The following is a 15,000-nucleotide window of genomic DNA, read 5'->3' on the forward strand; positions in this document are numbered from 1 at the left end:
AGCCGAGTGTTAGCCCTATTCTCCCTCTAGAAGCTGAGTGTTAGCTCTATTCTCCCTCTGGAAGCTGAGTGTTAGCCCTATTCTCCCTCTAGAACCTGAGTGTTAGCCCTATTCTCCCTCTAGAACCTGAGTGTTAGCCCTATTCTCCCTCTAGAAGCTGAGTGTTAGCTCTATTCTCCCTCTAGAAGCTGAGTGTTAGTCCTATTCTCCCTCTAGAAGCTGAGTGTTAGCTCTATTCTCCCTCTAGAAGCTGAGTGTTAGCCCTATTCTCCCTCTAGAAGCTGAGTGTTAGCTCTATTCTCCCTCTAGAAGCTGAGTGTTAGCTCTATTCTCCCTCTAGAAGGTGAGTGTTAGCCCTATTCTCCCTCTAGAAGCTGAGTGTTAACCCTATTCTCCCTCTAGAAGCTGAGTGTTAGCTCTATTCTCCCTCTAGAAGCTGAGCGTCTGCCCTATTCTCCCTCTAGAAGCTGAGTGTTAGCCCTATTCTCCCTCTAGAAGATGAGTGTTAGCCCTTTTCTCCCTGTAGAAGCCGAGTGTTAGCCCTATTCTCCCTCTAGAAGCCGAGTGTTAGCCCTATCCTCCCTCTAGAAGCCGAGTGTTAGCCCTATTCTCCCTCTAGAAGCCGGGTGTTAGCTCTATTCTCCCTCTAGAAGCCGAGTGTTAGCCCTATTCTCCCTCTAGAAGCCGAGTGTTAGCCCTTTTCTCCCTCTAGGTCATATCAAATTAATCCAACGGGCAAGAATGTGACCAGCGACTACCATTACACTAAAGAGGCGCATTAAACTTTATCGTGAAGTTTAAACACTCCCTTTGCAGTTCTAAACCACAAATATCAATAAATGTGCCAAGAAAACATAAATGCCAGGAAAGAGAAGAACAAAATGTGAGGAAAGTTAGCTAGTTTGAGTTGGACGTGGCATTTCTGCATGTCAATCTCAGAGATCACAGCATCACGTTTCAGTGCTCTCCAAATGTTATGAACCATGCCCGAACCCCTAGTGAAAACCATCAACACTTAGTGGAAAGCGATACTCAGAGTCTCTCTGTGGGGCTGACAAGGGCTGCCTCCTATATTCTTTTACATTACACACTTACACTACCATTCAAACGTTTGGGGTCACTTAGAAATGTCCTTGCTTTTGAAAGAAAAACACTTTTTTGCCCATTAAAATAACATCAAATTGATCAGAAAAACAGTGTAGACATTGTTAATGTTCTAAATGACTATTGTAGCTGGAAACGGCTGATTTCTAATGGAATATCTACATAGGCGTACAGAGGCCCATTATCAGCAACCATCACTCCTGTGTTCCAATAGCATGTTGTGCTAGCTAATCCATGTTCATAATTTTAAAAGGCAAATTTATCATTAGAAAAGCCTTGTGCAATGATGTTAGCACAGCTGAAAACTGTTGTGCTGATTAAAGAAGCAAAAAAATTGGCCTTCTTTAGACTAGTTGAGTATCTGGAGCATCAGCATTTGTGGGTTCGATTACAGGCTCAAAATGCCCAGAAACAAATAACTTTCTTCTGAAACTCATCAGTCTATTCTTGTTCTGATAAATGAAGGCTATTCCATGTGAGAAATTGCCAAGAAACTGAAGATCTCGTACAACGCTGTGTACTTCTCCCTTCACAGAACAGCACAAACTGGCCCTAACCAGAATAGAAAGAGGAGTGGGAGGCCCCGGTGCACAACTCAGCAAGAGGACAAGTACATTAGGGTGTCTAGTTTGAGAAATAGACGCCTCACAAGTCCTCAACTGGCAGCCTCATTAAATAGTACCCGCAAACACCAGTCTCAACGTCAACAGTGAATAGGCGACTCCGAGATGCTGGCCTTCTAGGCAGAGTTCCTCTGTCCAGTGTCTGTGTTCTTTTGCCCATCGTAATCTTTTTTTTTTTATTGACCAGTCTGAGATATGGCTTTTTCTTTGCAACTCTGCCTAGAAGGCCAGCATCCCGGAAAAGCCACTTCACTGTTGTGCTCTTCTTTCAAACACAAAGACATTTCTAAATGACCCCAAACTTTTGAATGATAGTGTACATTGCTACACTTTCCGTAAAAATACAGTCCACTACACATATCACTCAAAGGTAAACGTGTGTACTTTCTACGACGTATCGACCACTACCACAGGAGGTAGCGCACGACCCTCGGCCCAACAGTTGCCCTCCTTGAAGCAGGGCAGTGTAAACACAAATGTCTTAGTGAGCCAACACTCCTACAGTATAAATGGTAATAGCAGAGCAATGTTTTAGAAACAGCTGAAATGTATAAACATTTTCCTCATATTTAAGAAATGTTTTATTGGGTTTTTACATGAAATTGCAGTAACAGCCTGTTACATTATTAAATTGTTGCAGAAGCTGCTGGTTGCACTGAGCCATGTAAAACTACGGAAGCCCATTCCCACCACCCAACAAATATAAAATGTACATCATACAAATAGGATATGTTTTTTCATTTGTAACATTGTGTGGTCATTTCAGAGGTGGCACCACAGGTCCCAGAGTGGTGGCGGTGGGGGGAATTATTTTCCCAGGGCCCAGAGTTATTCCTGATCTGGTAGTAGGCTAACCTAACCAACTCTGGACCTAGTTGTAGCATATGACATAGTAATAACTCAGTTGTAAAAACATGTTTTATATGGGCTATGATGGGACCAGATAATTTTTCTAATCAGGTCACATGCTTTTATAAACAACATTGAAACCCTTTAAACGGACAAAGAGACAAATGCGATTGGACAATAACACTAACAGGGCTGAGCTCGCTGTATGTAGGCCTTTGCATCTGTAACTATAAATGACACTCATACAGTATGTCATCACTGTTGTGTTGATTCATTCCAGGCAATCATTTTTTATAAAAAAATGCCTCGGTGACTTAGCCACCCAAAGTGTGAATTTAAACCCAATTTGATCATTCACATTTTCTTTGCCTAAAATATGCCCATTTATTTGTGTTCTATAAAAACATGACATTACATTTATAGGCTAACGTCACTTGATGAAGCCTGTTATACAACTCTGTGCTTTGGTCTTGAAGCTAAAATGTAATGAGTGTAGCATTCAGATGAGAAAATAAGAAAATAAACCATTTAATTGTCTGCACATACATGCTTGTGAATTGTTTCATTATTCAAGAGTGTAATATGGATTTGTTGCATTTTTAACGGTGTAATATGTTTTAGAAGAAAGGTTTGTCATACTGTGATATTTACGGTCAATTTGAGATGTGGACCAACAATGTGGCATTGCCAGCCACAACGAAAGGTAGGCCAGGGTGTCATGTGAATTGAAAAGTAGAATTCTCTTTCAAATCTCATAGTGGGAATAGGGTCTTAATTATCTATATAGAGGACAACAACAGTAGGGGGAAACAGCTGTTTAAAACACACAGTCCCTGGGGATGAAGGGGGATGCTAGGGGCATTGGGGAAAAGTGCAGGCATTTTGTTATTTTGTTATTGCCAAAGTATGGCTATTAGCCAGCCAAGCCCCATTTCCTGTTTTAGAATAGCAAAAAAGCATGCTATTGTTACAGACGAATACACCACTTCAGTTGCACCAAGAGTATATTCAGAACAAAAACCTTATAAACTCAGCAAAAAAAGAAACATCCTCTCACTGTCAACTGCGTTTATTTTCAGAAAAATTAACATGTGTAAATATTTGTATGAACATAACAAGATGCAACAACTGAGACATTAACTGAACAAGTTCCACATACATGTGACTAACAGAAATGGAATAATGTGTCCCTGAACAAAATAAAAAGTAACAGTCAGTATCTGGTGTGGCCACCAGCTGCATTAAGTACTGCAGTGCATCTCCTCCTCATGGACTGCACCAGATTTGCCAGTTCTTGCTGTGAGATGTTACCCCACTCTTCCACCAAGGCACCTGCAAGTTTCCGGACATTTCTGGGGGGCCCTAGCAGTCACCCTCCGATCCAACAGGTCACAGACATGCCAATGGGATTGAGATCCGGGCTCTTCGCTGGCCATGGCAGAACACTGACATTCCTTTCTTGCAGGAAATCACGCACAGAACGAGCAGCATGGCTGGTGGCATTGTCATGCTGGAGTGTCATGTCAGGATGAGCCTGCAGGAAGGGTACCACATGAGGGAGGAGGATGTCTTCCCTTTAACACACAGCATTGAGATTGCCTGCAATGACAACAAGCTCAGTCTGATGATGCTGTGACACACCGCCCCAGACCATGACGGACCCTCCACCTCCAAATCGATCTCGCTCCAGAGTATAAAGATGCCCCGGGTCCCTGCTATAGGCCTCGGTGTAACGCTTATTCCTTCGACGATAAACGTGAATCTGACCATCACCCCTGGTGAGACAAAACCGCGAATCGTCGGAGAAGAGCACTTTTTGCCAGTCCTGTCTGGTCCAGAGACGGTGGGTTTGCGCCCAAAGGCAACATTGTTCCCGGTGAGGACCTGCCTTACAACAGGCCTACAAGCCCTCAGTCCAGCCTCTCTCAGCCTATTGTGGACAGTCTGAGCACTGATGGAGGGATTGTGCGTTCCTGGTGTAACTTGAGCAGTTGTTGTTGCCATCCTGTACCTGTCCCACAGGTGTGATGTTCGGATGTACCGATCCTGTGCAGCTGTTGTTACACGTAGTCTGCCACTGTGAGGACGATCGGCTGTCCGTCCTGTCTCCCTGTAGCGCTGTCTTAGGCGTCTCACAGTACGGACATTGCAATGTATTCCCCTAGCCACATCTGCAGATCATGCCTCCTTGCAGCATGCCTAAGGCACATTCACACAGATGAGCAGGGACCCGGGGCATCTTTCTTTTGGTGTTTTTCAGAGTCAGTAGAAAGGCATCTTTAGTGTCCTAAGTTTTCATACCTGTGACCTTAATTACCTACGGTCTGTAAGCTGTTAGTGTCTTAACGACCGTTCCACAGGTGCATGTTCATTAATTGTTTATGGTTCATTGAAAAAGCATGGGAAACAGTGTTTAAACCCTTTACAATGAAGATCTGTGAAGTTATTTGGATTTTTACGAATTATTTTTGAAAGACAGGGTCCTGAAAAACGGACATTTCTTTTTTTGCTGAGTTTATTATATCACCTTTATGGTTGCAATAACCATCTACCAGTCTCCGTGGCCAGATGTTAAAGGTCCATTTATATGGGGCTTTCACTGCAGGCCTTCTCTTAGCCAACGTTTAGCTCATCGGTACTGTGTACAATCTCTCTTTCTCCTAGACTGATATCTCTATATGCACAGAGCATGTTTCTGCAGAGAAGGAGGACTGTGGCATGCAGACAAAATATCTAAAGATGAGGTTATCTGCTGGTCAAGCTAACAGACTACCAAACCCATTTAAGGCTCTAGTCCAGTTATTTGATATAAAAAGCTGACTGATCTCATGGCAGGGGTGGTCTACATCCATGCATGCGTAAGTTGATCCCTTGATAGTTGTCAGATCACCAGTGAGATGTAACAGCTGCACGCCTGCACTCACTTCAAAAGCAGACTAATAAAATCGGCAATAATCCTGAAGGATATTTAGTCTGGCAGGGAAACAGGCTGAGATGAAAATGATAAAGTAGCATGTTGCAGCAATGACTAAAGCAGACCATGTGGTCCAGCTGCGATTCAGCTCTGTGTCGAAGAGGCAAAATCTTGATACTTATCAATGTGTTCATGAAACATTTGTTTATGAAAAAAACATTGTAAAAGCAGGTATAATTATAATAAATACACTGTGCAGAGTGCTAGTGTATACAAACAATATAAACATTCGTATGACCTTATTAACAGTGTATTTGCTAAAGTATCTTTTCTTGTTCCTCTGGATAAGGTATACAAATAATTTCTCTACCTAATAACTGGTGCTGCAGACTGCGCGCTTCCCATGCACTTCTCCTTCATGTTGCCATCTCTCCATCTGGCCTGACAGCTTGTCTTCCACACACCTCCTCCTCCACCACACACACACCTCCTCCATCTAGCACACAAAGGCTGCCAAGGTGAGCTGAGGTAACCAGACCCCAGGACTCCCTCCAGATGGCTCTGGCCACACCTTCCAACAGGCTAGCTGGGCAGCTGTCCTTTACAACACTCAGGAGAAAGGGAGCGGCTATCCTCATATCTTTGCCTCGGACAAGGTGAGAGGCTATCAAACACCTTCGCCATTTTAAAGTAGTAATATCTATGATAAGAGAGGGGGTTGACTGACAATGTGCTTTGAGAACAGTGACTGGAGTGAGGTAAGCTTGTATGTGAGAGCATGTCATTCCTAAAGACAGGAAAGGAAGCAGCAGACAGAAGTATGTATGAGCTGAAGTATTGAAAACAAACCCACAGGAAGCTGAGGTCTGTCTGGGCCTTCCGTTAACCCAGTCTACTCTCAGGAGGACTAGGGGAGATGCACGCACACGTTCCTCACATAAAACAACATCCTCCCTCCCCGCCTGTCAGGAGGGCTGACCTGGGACTTCCCCAATTCTGACCTTTGGGTTCAGAGGTCACTCACGTGCCATGTTCATGATGACCACTATGCTATGAATGTCCATAAACCCAGATACTGTCAATTTTGGCATAATCAAGTTGCTTTGCTTCTTTTGTACATACAGGAAACATGGACACAAAAGAGGAGGCAGTGTTAGTCTGCATCACTATATTTTAGCAAAACTATTCCAACACAAAAAGCACGGTAAGCCTGTTTTTTTTGCAATGGAGGAAATGAGGTGACATTTGTTCTCTTTAGTCAGTTTCCAGTCTGACTGAGACACAAGTTGCGACCATTTGGGAGGGGTGGGGAGTGGGGAGCATGAGGAGAGACTGTAGAGGACCAGAACACCTCTTACCATTTGTTGGTTCTGGACACTGCGAACACAAGTGTATTGGTGAAGACAGGTGTGTGTGTGTGTGTGTGTGTGCGTGTGTGTGTGTGTACAATATACACTGAGCATACAAAACATTAGGAACACCTCCCTAATATTGAGTTGCACCCTCCTTTTGCCCTCAGAACAGCCTCAATTCGTCGGGGTCCACCCAGACCCAGACCTAACACGCCTCTGTGTTCTCCCCATCTGGAGATCTGTATTCTATCTACTCTGGCCTACATGGCTCCTTCAGTCCTACTTAGTCAGCCATACACTAGCCCAGCTCAACACAGCACAACAACAGAGCTCAACACATTACAGCTCAGTCCAGCTCAGCTCAGCCCAACAATACAGCTCAACACAGTACATACAGCTCAGCACCGCACAGCCCAGTCATTAGCTGCAGTTGGATGGCTTCCTGTGCATTGAGACATGAGGATACTTATTTAGAAGCTGAACTAAAATATATGCTGATGCCACAAAAAAAGAGACTTGAACAGTTGGGGTCTGGAAAATATTGTCCCCCTCATCTCTGCAGTGTGTTATAAATCTTTAGGTTCTAGTTATTTAAAGTGCTCTCTCTGCATGACTGCTAACATTCACGGTGAATCAATTTTTTTCCATGCAGTTCTGACTAGGTTTGGAATGTCTGGACAAGGGACAAGTACAAGAGGAAAAACAGAACTTCCCTACACAGAACTGGTGAAACATGATTTCCAACATTAATCATAACAAAAAGCCATTATGTCTGTGCTGTCTCCGCATCATATGCTTCCAAAGGTCTCATAAACAGGCCTACATATTGCCATAGCTACCTAACTGCTCAACAAGCTTTTAGCATACCAAACCAAGAGAGGCCAGAGTTGGTCTGAACTGAGCAAGAAGACAGTGTACAGTACAACAACCCTTGTACTGTCGGGATTTGGGGGCGCCTACGGGAGGACGAGGCCCGCTTCCCGGGTCAGACCCTTCCAGAGGTGAGCTATCCTGGGACGGGGAAGGAGGGCGTTGTGGGCGTCACCTTACCTCATCATCGGGCGTCCTCCCAATCCATGACCCAGAACTAGACCCAGAGTTCTGTTTGGCTTTCTAATTGGCAAGTGCCCATTCTTGTTCTAGGTTCTAGTGTGGTCATTGTTCCATAGAACCCAATAAGCCAGGCATTACATCTGAAGCAAACTGGAGATGTGGGCCTGAAAGCTCTCTCTTCTTAGAGCACACTTTTCTCTGCTCTTTTCTCTGCTTCTGCTCTATTCTCTTGCTTCACACTTGGTGCCTTTATGCATTGAAGGTCTCCTGGATTGTGCAAACACAGCTCCAGGCAGGGTGGTGCGGGGGGTGGGGGGGTGTACAGTTACTCCCTGCCTTACCTGGATGCAAACACCCTCTCGGATTAGACTGAGCTGAGTTAACCCCTCCCTTATGGGCCGTGGATTCTCAGGTTAGCTGTAGTCTCTAACACTAAGGGCAGTCACTCACTGTTGGAACTAACTCTCTGTTTATAAAGCGGAACAGATTTAGGCCTAAATGCTGAAGTAACAGTAGCAGTTAAGAGGCAGACTGAATACAGTCTCTGTTTTATTCTATTTTACCATGTAAATACTGTCAGTTCAATTCCCTGTCCTGTAAAAAAAAAAATCGCATTCATCCCTTTACACTGTGGGTGTGTGTGCTGACCGGTCACTCACTGTGAAGCGCTGTGGCCCGAGGGGCTCTGACAGGACACAGTACTGGACAGCCAGGTTGATGTAGCTTGAGCGGTAGGAGCTGATCTTCCTGTGGCCCTGGACCAGCTTGTACAGCTCCACACACATCAGACCTGCCACCGCAGCCGTGGTCGTGGCTATAGCCGGGATGATGCGACCCGCGATCAGCTTACTCTGTGGATGAGGGGAGAAAGAAGCTCCAGTTAAAAGAGTGTGTGTTTGGTTTTACTATCCTTGTGGGGACCAAAAGAAAAGTGAGGGGGGGGGCATTTTGGGGGACATTTCGCTAAGAGTTAGGGTTAGAGTTAGAGTTAGGAGTTAGGGTTAGAGTTAGGAGTTAGGGTTAGAGTTAGCGGTTAGGGTTAGAGTTAGGAGTTAGGGTTAGAGTTAGCGGTTAGGGTTAGAGTTAGCGGTTAGGGTTAGAGTTAGGAGTTAGGGTTAGAGTTAGGAGTTAGGGTTAGAGTTAGGAGTTAGGGTTAGAGTTAGGGTTAGGGTTAGAGTTAGGAGTTAGTGTTAGAGTTAGGAGTTAGGGTTAGAGTTAGGGTTAGGGGTTAGGAGTTAGGAGTTAGGGTTAGGAGTTAGGGTAAGAAATAGGAGTTAGGGGTTAGAATTTAGGGTTAGAAATAGAAGTTAGGGGTTAGGAGTTAGGGTTAGAGATAGGAGTTAGGAGTTAGGAGTTAGGGTTAGAAATAGGAGTTAGGGGTTAGGGTTAGGAGTTAGGGTTAGAAATAGGAGTTAGGGGTTAGGGTTAGAAACAGGAGTTAGGGGTTATGAGTTAGGGTTAGAGATAGGAGTTAGGGTTAGAGATAGGGGTTAGGGGTTAGGGTTAGGAGTTAGGGTTAGAGATAGGAGTTAGGGGTTAGGAGTTAGGGTTAGAAATAGGAGTTAGGAGTTAGGGTTAGAAACAGGAGTTAGGGGTTATGCGTTAGGGTTAGAGATAGGAGTTAGGGTTAGAGATAGGGGTTTGGGTTAGGAGTTAGGGTTAGAGATAGGAGTTAGGGTTAGAGTTAGGGGTTAGGAGTTAGGGTTAGAGTTAGAGTTAGGGGTTAAGAGTTAGGGTTAGAGTTAGGGGTTAGGGTTAGAGTTAGGGGTTAAGAGTTAGGGTTAGAGTTCGGTGTTAGGGTTATAGTTAGGGGTTAGGAGTTAGGGTTAGAGATAGGAGTTAGAGTTAGAGTTAGGGGTTAGAGTTAGGGGTTAGGAGTTAGGGTTAGAGTTAGGGGTTAGGGGTTAGGGTTAGAGATAGGAGTTAGGGTCAGAGTTAGGGGTTAGGAGTTAGGGTTAGAGATAGGAGTTAGGGTAGGGTTAGAGTTAGGGGTTAGGAGTTAGGGGTTAGGAGTTAGGGTTAGAGATAGGAGTTAGGGTTAGAGATAGGAGTTAGGGGTTAGGAGTTAGGGTTAGAGATAGGAGTTAGAGTTAGGGTTAGAGATAGGAGTTAGGGGTAAAGTTAGGGGTTAGGAGTTAGGGGTTAGGAGTTAGGGTTAGAGATAGGAGTTAGGGTTAGAGATAGGAGTTAGGGGTTAGGAGTTAGGGTTAGAGATAGGAGTTAGAGTTAGGGTTAGAGATAGGAGTTAGGGGTAAAGTTAGGGGTTAGGAGTTAGGGTTAGAGTTAGGGGTTAGGAGTTAGGGTTAGAGTTAGGGGTTAGGGTTAGAGTTAGGGGTTAGGGTTAGAGTTAGGGGTTAGGGTTAGAGGTTAGGAGTTATTGTTAGAGTTAGGAGTTCAGGATAGATTTAGGAGTTAGGGTTAGGGGTTAGGAGTTAGGGTTAGAGGTTAGGGGTTAGGGTTAGAGTTAGGGGTTAGGGTTAGAGGTTAGGAGTTATGGTTAGAGTTAGGAGTTAGGGATAGATTTAGGGTTAGGGTTAGAGTTAGGGGTTATGGTTAGATTTCGTGGTTATGAGTTAGGGTTATAGTTAGGGTTATAGTTGGGAGTTTGGGTTAGGGTTTATGAGTTAGGAGTTAGGGTTATAGTTAGAGTTTATGAGTTGGGGGTTAGGAGTTAGGGTTAGAGTTAGGGGTTAGGAGTTAGGGTTAGGAGTTCGGGACAGATTTAGGAGTTAGGGGTTAGGAGTTAGGGTTAGAGGTTAGGGGTTAGGGTTAGAGTTAGGGGTTAGGGTTAGGAGTTATGGTTAGAGTTAGGAGTTCGGGATAGATTTAGGGTTAGGGTTAGAGTTAGGGGTTATGGTTAGATTTCGTGGTTATGAGTTAGGGTTATAGTTAGGGTTATAGTTGGGAGTTTGGGTTAGGGTTTATGAGTTAGGAGTTAGGAGTTAGGGTTATAGTTAGAGTTTATGAGTTGGGGGTTAGGAGTTAGGGTTAGAGTTAGGGGTTAGGAGTTAGGGGTTAGGGTTAGAGTTAGGGGTTAGGAGTTAGGAGTTAGGGTTAGAGTTAGGGGTTAGGAGTTAGGAGTTAGGGTTAGGAGTTTGGGTTAGAGTTAGGGTTTATGAGTTGGGGGTTAGGAGTTAGGAGTTAGGGTTAGAGTTAGGGGTTAGGAGTTAGGGTTAGGGGTTAGGAGTTTGGGTTAGAGTTAGGGTTTATGAGTTGGGGGTTAGGAGTTAGGGTTAGAGTTAGGGGTTAGGGAAAATTGGATTTAAAATGGGAATTAATTGTTTGTTCCCCACAAGGACAGAAAAACAAATCAAAAAAATATTTTGAGATACTGGGAAATCTCTTTCTCTCACTCTTTCTCTCACTCTCTGTTGTGTCGCTGTGATAGAAGAAAACAATGAAGATTCTAACCTTGTGACGATCAGCTGTTGGGATGTCGTAGTTCTCTGCCCTCAAGTTAGAGGCAGCCACTATGTAGTCTATGTGGAAGTTATTATCATCATCCTGTAAACACAATTGATGCTCTTTATAATACATGAATGCATTAACCGTTAAAATCCAAAGACCACTAGATTGTTATATTTTCAGGGAACACCTGCCACAGGAGCAACATGGTTCTGAAGAGGAGACAAATGGAGAAACATTCTGACATAGGTTACATACATTACATCAACAGCTGTGAGATGAAGATGAGATCAACTGATTCCAGGCCAGAATACTTCTCAGCACTTCCTTGTCTATTAAAGCCAAATGAGTCAGTGATGTGATGCCGTGGTTCGTCTGCTTTGAGCTCTGAGGCCTTTGTGTCTGTGTCACTTTAATTACACTAGTACATGACTGATCACCCCTCTGCCATGTAGTGGAAATCAGATTCCCCTGTTAGCGACACTGTCTATGAGCTCACACCTCAGCCAGCACGGCCCTACAAAGAGGGTGACAAACAGTCAGGGGCAGCTGGAGGGGTCATGAGGTAGTCTCACCTGGCAACCCGATACTGCGGAATCCGTTTCCTCACATGCCAGGCATCTGTAGCATGACCTGTCCAGTTAGCAGAGGTAGAGAGTAGGTGGAGGATGTGGACAAGGAGGATGAGGAGGTGGACGAGGAGGATGAGGAGGTGGACGAGGAGGAGGGTCTCAGTCACATCCAAGGCAAGGTGACATCTAATACCTGTCTTACCTCAGCCAACCTACACACTTCACCAGCCACCCTACACACTTCACCAGCCACCCTACACACTTCACCAGCCAGCCTACACACTTCACCAGCCACCCTACACACTTCACCAGCCACCCTACACACTTCACCAGCCACCCTACACACTTCGCCAGCCACCCTACACACTTCGCCAGCCACACTAATCAGTCATCTGTACTACACAGCTCCAAACCTCCTTTAATGATGGATAGATGAGGCGGGGGAGTGAGAGAGAAGAGAGAGAGTGGGAGTCAGAGAAAGAAAGAAAGGAGAGAGAGAGAGGGGCTCCAGTTCCACTGCATGACAGTGACTGGCTGTACAATGGAAGTGTTAAGGAGGAACTTTTGCCCTCGGGGCTGTGTGAGTGTGCTGCTTCACAGGGCTGGGTGACATGGTGGTGGTAGACCATGTGAGATGGGGACCCTACAGCCCCACAAACAGAGCTAGAGGTCCCCAGGCCTAGTCTCTGTAGACTGTTTATTCACCACTGTTCTGTAGACTGTTTATTCACCACTGTTCTGTAGACTGTTTATTCACCACTGTTCCGTAGACTGTTTATTCACCACTGTTCTGTAGACTGTTTATTCACCACTGTTCTGTAGACTGTTTATTCACCACTGTTCCGTAGACTGTTTATTCACCACTGTTCCGTAGACTGTTTATTCACCACTGTTCCGTAGACTGTTTATTCACCACTGTTCTGTAGACTGTTTATTCACCACTGTTCTGTAGACTGTTTATTCAACACTGTTCTGTAGACTGTTTATTCACCAGTGTTCTGTAGACTGTTTATTCACCAGTGTTCTGTAGACTGTTTATTCACCACTGTTCTGTAGACTGTTTATTCACCACTGTTCTGTAGACTGTTTATTCACCACTGTTCTGTAGACTGTTTATTCAACACTGTTCTGAAAGCTGTTAATAACAAGATATGCACTCTCTAAAATACTACCCCTTACAGTAGCAGTGCAGCAGAGAGGATCCAGAACACAGGACAGCCCTGTTTCCTTTGACACTGAGCCACTGCAGTGTGTGTCCCGTTAGGGACTAGTACAGACAAGGGTCACTGAGGACCCAAAGACCAAACAGCTATTTTTTTTTGCCCCATATAGAGTTCACCATGGACCCCTGCCCTCTGTGTGGCCCCTAGCACTATGCAGTGTTACCAGTGGAGATATGGCGAGCATGGCGCTGGGCTCTTATTACCTTCTCAAAGTCAATGGGGTGCATCTGCAGGGCTGCGCTGTTCACTGGAGGAGAGGACAGCTTCTTCTGCAACTCCTCCAGTCGGCCTGTGTCTGGTCAAATGGAACAGAAATACAGAGTAACACAACGGCCTGAGAAACAGGCTTATAACACAACATACAGTAGATAAATGGACAGTTTACTCACCTAAATGTCCACTCTCCCTCTCCTCCTCCATCTCCTTGTCAGTGAGATGGATCTTGATGGTAGACTTGGGGGTGAAGGCAGGTATGTGGACCGTCTCTAGGATGCTCCTGATTGCAGAGCTGTCTCGTGTACCCACAATCCCATAGATCTGCCCATAGAGGTTGGCTGCTGCCACCACATAGTCCATATGGGTGGTCTACAATACATGACAAGATAACACAAACTGTTAATGACCCCCCACCTCTCCATCTCAACAGTCAGAACCAGACCTGCTGAGGTAAAATAAATAATTACATTACACACATGCTGCTAACTCAAACAAAACCCACAAATCCACTTTGGTCATATTAGGGGTGGTACAAAGACCACTTCCTACCAGTTGCACGCGAGGAGCAAAAGCTATGGAAAATGTTAATATCTGACAGGATGTTCATCATGGATAGAGTTGGGTAGGTTCCTTTCTAAATGTAATCCGTTACAGTTACTAGTTAGCGGTCTAAAATTGTGACCAGTAACGTAACTTTTAGATTACTCAAACTCAGTAGCACAATCTGATTACTTTCAGTTACTTTTGGATTACTTTCCCCGCCAGAGGCATTAGAAGAAGACAAAAAGGTTTCATCAAACGCATAGTGGTCTCTGACTTGTGGTCAGACTCCCTCAGGTGGAACAAGCTTAAACTTGTGCCGTTTTTCAATGCTGACTTGAAAATCATTGAGAAATCAGAAAGGTGTCATATATTTTTTGGCAAACATTGTTCTGAATTTAAAAGTAATCGAAGAAGTAGTCATCTGTTTTTTCAAAAATATCTGTAATCTGATTAGAATATTTTTGCTGGTAACCTAACTGATTACAGTTAGAGTTTTTGGTAATTGGATTACATGTAATCAGTTACTCTCCAACTCTGCTCATGCAATATGTCCACCACATGATGACTGGGCTATATGAGCTATCAGCAGAGTCACCCAGTAGTTACCAAAGGAGAAAACCCTCTGAACTTAACCAAAAAATATAAATATGTTACACCAGATAGGTGCAGTGAAATGTGTTGCTTTACAAGGTCAGTAGTAGTAGTGTGGCAACCCTGGCTGGAGCAAATTAAGGTTAAGTTCCTTGCTCAAGGGCATATCAACAGATTTTTCACTTTGTCAGCTCGGGTATTCAAACCAGCAACCTTTCGGTTACTGGCCAAGGCTCTAACAGCTAGGCTACCTGTCCCTTGTCAAGGCAGAAAACAAGTAAGGAAACAATCGCAATTTACATCAGTTTAAAACCTCCCATCGGTGACTAACAAACCCCCTTGTGATTCATCATGTAGTTTTAAATAGTCATGTCTACCATTGAATACATCAGAGGACTATGAAAGATTCATAGGGTGGTTCCACTGATTTACAACTGCTACTAAATGGTATTCAACAGTCCATGAATAGGCTCTATGCTCTAGAAGCAGTCAGTGTGTTTATTGAGTGTGTTGATAAGAGGCATTCCTAAAGAACATTGTTGTTGTCCTATTGTC

The 15,000-nt window shown here is 44.4% G+C and overlaps 1 protein-coding gene across 3 annotated transcripts in view; it reads right to left on the reverse strand.

The window, feature by feature from the left end:
* uba7 (ubiquitin-like modifier activating enzyme 7) overlaps window positions 1–15,000 on the reverse strand; it is an 87,379-nt gene that overhangs the window by 34,497 nt on the left and 37,882 nt on the right. For 2 of the 3 annotated variants that reach the window (XM_020493931.2, XM_031836105.1), the window contains exons 18-21: window positions 13,485–13,680; window positions 13,299–13,390; window positions 11,307–11,399; window positions 8,555–8,746 (exon numbers count right to left, since the gene is read on the reverse strand). In XM_020493931.2, coding sequence (XP_020349520.1) covers window positions 8,555–8,746; window positions 11,307–11,399; window positions 13,299–13,390; window positions 13,485–13,680 — 573 coding nt within the window. Of the gene's footprint in view, window positions 1–8,554; window positions 8,747–11,306; window positions 11,400–11,439; window positions 12,289–13,298; window positions 13,391–13,484; window positions 13,681–15,000 lie in introns of those variants that run through there. The other variant, XM_031836142.1, reaches the window with a different exon arrangement.

The sequence above is a fragment of the Oncorhynchus kisutch genome, linkage group LG1 (assembly GCF_002021735.2).
Source record: "Oncorhynchus kisutch isolate 150728-3 linkage group LG1, Okis_V2, whole genome shotgun sequence".
Lineage (NCBI taxonomy): Eukaryota > Metazoa > Chordata > Actinopteri > Salmoniformes > Salmonidae > Oncorhynchus > Oncorhynchus kisutch.